Source organism: Peromyscus eremicus, chromosome 3 (genome assembly GCF_949786415.1).
Source record: "Peromyscus eremicus chromosome 3, PerEre_H2_v1, whole genome shotgun sequence".
Taxonomy (NCBI): Eukaryota; Metazoa; Chordata; class Mammalia; order Rodentia; family Cricetidae; genus Peromyscus; species Peromyscus eremicus.
The window spans coordinates 46,087,484-46,091,479 of record NC_081418.1 but is presented as its reverse complement, the minus strand read 5'-3'; the positions used below and the strand labels follow the sequence as shown (position 1 = coordinate 46,091,479).

Below are 3,996 nucleotides of genomic sequence, written 5' to 3'. Positions count from 1 at the left end.
ATTAAGTATTTGTTATGAAAAGATTTTCAGTGTACTGACAATTTATAATAAATGGTCAGCCCCAACTCAAATAAGAGATGATTAAGTCATGGTTGTATTATGTATACACAGTAAGTGGTGCTGCTCTCTCACGAGCTTTTAAAACTTCGTCAAAGTAGGAACTGGGGAGGAGATAGCATTAGAGTGATGTTTGAGCCACAGAACCCGTTTTTTGCTGCTGTTGTTTTTAAAAAGCCAGGCACGGTGGTACACATTTGTAATCCAGTTCTGGCGAGGTGAGCAAATGGCCAGTCAACCTAGCCTGCTCCTTGAGCTCCAGACTCTCTCCTGAGAGACAGTCTGTCTCAAGACAGACACAGACAGACACACACACAGAGCCCTGTCAAAGTAACAACACATTTTGGGTTCAACTTATGGTTCTAAGCTCTTAAAGACTAATAGCTAGGTCACCCAGTCTTCGTTTCTGTTTCTGTTTACGGCTTGTAAAAAAAAAAAAGGTTGATTTAGCTCATAGTTCTGGAGGCTAGAAGGAGCAAAAGCACGGTGCTAGGACCTATCTGGTGAGGGCCTATCTTTACTCAGCAGAGCACATCACATGGCGAGCTGGAGCAAGAATGATAGTTAAAGCCTCTAAAACTACCCTCTGGCCCCACTCTCGCGACTTCACTTAATCCTAATCACCTAACGGCCCCACCTCCAAAACCATCAACACAGGTGGGGTGCTTCTATGAGAAGGAAAGCCTTTTTCTATGAGGAGCTGAACTTTGTGAAAATTCTTATGTGTAGCTATAGAATAAAAAGGACTAAAACTGACACTGTGGATGAGGAGGCTTCTGTCTTGTGATTCTGTTTTCCTCCGGTTCATTTTGTCAAAATCAGAGAGAGGCTAGAAAGTGTCTATGGGGAGGGTGGATTTCTGATCTGACACCTCTCCTGAGAGGAGCTGCGGGGACAGAAGGAAGACACCGCATTTCTGTAAGAGAGGGCAGGAGTCTAAGATGATAAACAACCTGCTGACCGGAGGCAAAAAGCAACCTGGAGACAGATCACCCTGGTTTTCCTGCACACTGTGGCCCAGGGTGCGAGGTTACCTCAGTGCAGCATTACTTTTACACAGTGTAAAAAACTTCATCTCCTGGATCACTACTCCTTTGGAAAGACACGTCTGCAGTGTCTGGGGGTGCATGTCTCACCGGACACACCTGCTGCTGCTGCTTTTGCCTCATCTTACCACACCAGACACAGCGAGGGAGACCTGTCAAGCTGGCCCCGGGGAACCCACAGCGACACACTCCAGGGACTACATTTACAGAAGGCTGTCTTCCTTTGCTTTAAAAGAAGAAAAAGTGCTCATGTTTGTCCCAGTTTCAGAAAGAGGCCAAGATTAGGGTACAGGTAGGCCACTTCCAGAAATCCCAGGTATAAGCTAACAAAGCAAAGAAAAGACCTTTACTAGCTCATCCTGAGGTTGAAGCCCTGCACTTGTTGAAAGTACTTTTACGTGATTTTCCCCCATTAATATCTTTTCTGTTCACATATATTTCAGTCAAATCTCAAAAACAGTAAATATCAGAAAGTATTTGCAAACATCATCTATAGAAGTCTCTAAGATTCCAAATGCCGTGTTCATCGATTCGGCCATCTTTTCCGCCAACCTCTAAAAATACTGAATCAAAAATCAAAAAACCAGGTAGATACCAAGGAGCAGAAGGATTTACGATTGTTTCTGCCAAAGACCAATTTTAATACAAAAAGAAAGAAGTAAACAATCTACTCTTGGAAAACCATAAAAAATGATAAAATCTATGGTAACTACTGTGACTGCAAAATCTGTACATGACTATGCCTGAAATGCCCATGACTTGCATTCAGTGAGGCAACAGCTTAAAAAAAGATGACTGACACACAGCACCTAAACACACACTGTGGACAAGTCACACTGGGAGTTTACAGCCCACCTAAACTAGGACACACAAGGCAATCTGTTGCACTTAGCTGAGGAATAGCAAATGAACATGAGAAGCTCCCATACACCCATCACCATGATCAGGTGACTAAAATTACATGCACCACAATCTCCTTCCCCAACCCTGCCTTCAACTCAGGAGCGGCCTGTGCTGAAGTAAACGCAACCCTTGGAGTGTTAGAGGAGACGGCGTCAAGGACAGGTTCAGAGGCCGCCCTGAATTTTATCACACACTGAGACACTTTGCACATGTTGCTTGCAATCACAAAACTTTATTTTAAACTACCTGTTAAGTACCCAAAGATTAAAGTTCAAAACTCAAAATGAAACAGAAAGAGAACATAAACAGCCACAGCTGTGCACATCTGGTCATTCTAGTGGCCCAAGACCATTTCTACTGATGGCCAACAGGGCGGCATGGGCTAAGGGAAACCCAAGTGCCTGACACTATTGTGGCGCGTGGTTACCTCCTAGGACCCATCTGGGGCTTTCCCATTGATGGGCCTCTGGTCTAAACTACCACAGCACTACTCATCCCAGAATTACTAAATAACAAGGTGAACTGCTCACTAGACTAGTGCCTGTCGGTGCTAACTCAGTAATGACTTGTTAAGTGAGAAATGGTTTTATCTTCACTTGTTACTCTTCTGTCTCCAAAACTCATAAGCAGCTTGATCAAACCCCACTGGCTCCTCGTCTGTGAACTTGATTCAAACAGGAGTAGCAGAAAAGTTAACTTAGGCTTCAGCTGAAAGCTCTTCAGTATCCTACGGTCATGTCTGGGCCACGATAAATTACCTAATTAACTACACACTCTACCACACAGCCGAGCCTTGGGGAGAATGGGGGAAAGAGAAACCCACATGGCACACACTGAACTCTACTCTGGCCGCACTGGGGACGAGTTTTATTTTTTGCCTTGTTTCACTTTGCCTTGATCATCCACTTTCTTGATGGCTGCCCGGATGGCCTCCTGGTCACCCAGGAACTGGTGAGGCCCCAGAGCACACAGGTTCTCATCCAACTCCAGCAGAATGGGAACCCCCGTGGGAAGAGTGATGTTGATGATGTCATCGTCTGAGATACCTGTTGGGCAGGAGAGAGGACACGGTGTCAACAGACGAACCTGGAGGAAGTCCCACTGCACTGTCTGCACACTGAACTTAAGTCCCACATTAACTACGTGCCTAAAACCACGCCCCACACTGTGAGGGGTCCCCGCTAGGCTTCCAAGACACCAAGAAACCGAAACAAAGCTTAGACAGTGCTAAGTCTGAGAACTATATGTCCCTTCTGGGGCAACTCGCTCCTGGCTGTTTCTTGTCTCAAGCTGAAGAAAACAGGAAATTGTCTTCTGAAGGCTAGTCTTAAAATCAGGGCTTTTCTTTCATTAAGCACAGAATCTAACTCACTTGATTAGAATGTGGTTGGATTTCCAGCACTTAATGAGTTTGGGCTAAACCGAGTGAAGCAGGACTTCTCTCCTAGAGAGCAGGAAAGGACCTTACAGGCCACCTGCAAACGAGGCCTCTTCCTCCTATTGCCCGAACATCCCAACTGCTAAGGGAGGAAGGGGTGTGCATGGGACGGCCCCCTTTGATACTTGAATGCAAGCACATTATAGTCACCCACCTTTGACTACAGGAGGGGAGCGGCAGTAGCTGTGGTTGTGAAATTGTTATTATTACAACTACTTTTAACTTAAACGTCTAGAATCCTGGCATCACACTACAGGACAGTACTTTTCTAAGCACTTTATATGTTATGTAGTAATAACTCATGTATTCATCCCTGCCAGCCTATGAGGAGATAAGCTGTTGTTTTCTCCAAGAATGAGTTGTGGCACAAAGAACTTAAGCGAACAACTCAAGATCACTCACAGGGTAAATGGCAGGGCCTGGATTCAAACCCACGTACCCATAGCAACTAAAATCTGAGTTCAAAATACGCCAAGAGAGTACAGAGAAGAAGAGTCAGAGACCAGCAAATTAAAAGGCAACAAAAGTGTTCAAATCACCTACTTTAAAAAC

General features: G+C 44.9%; 1 protein-coding gene across 2 annotated transcripts in view; it reads right to left on the bottom strand.

The window, feature by feature from the left end:
• Positions 1–2,858: 2,858 nt before the first annotated feature.
• The window catches only part of Bpgm (bisphosphoglycerate mutase), a 21,956-nt gene continuing 20,818 nt past the window's right edge, over positions 2,859–3,996 (bottom strand). For both annotated transcript variants that reach the window (XM_059257544.1, XM_059257543.1), the window contains exon 3: positions 2,859–3,052. In XM_059257544.1, the coding sequence (XP_059113527.1) occupies positions 2,874–3,052 (179 nt within the window). In that variant the 3' untranslated portion in view covers positions 2,859–2,873. The remainder of the gene's footprint in view (positions 3,053–3,996) is intronic.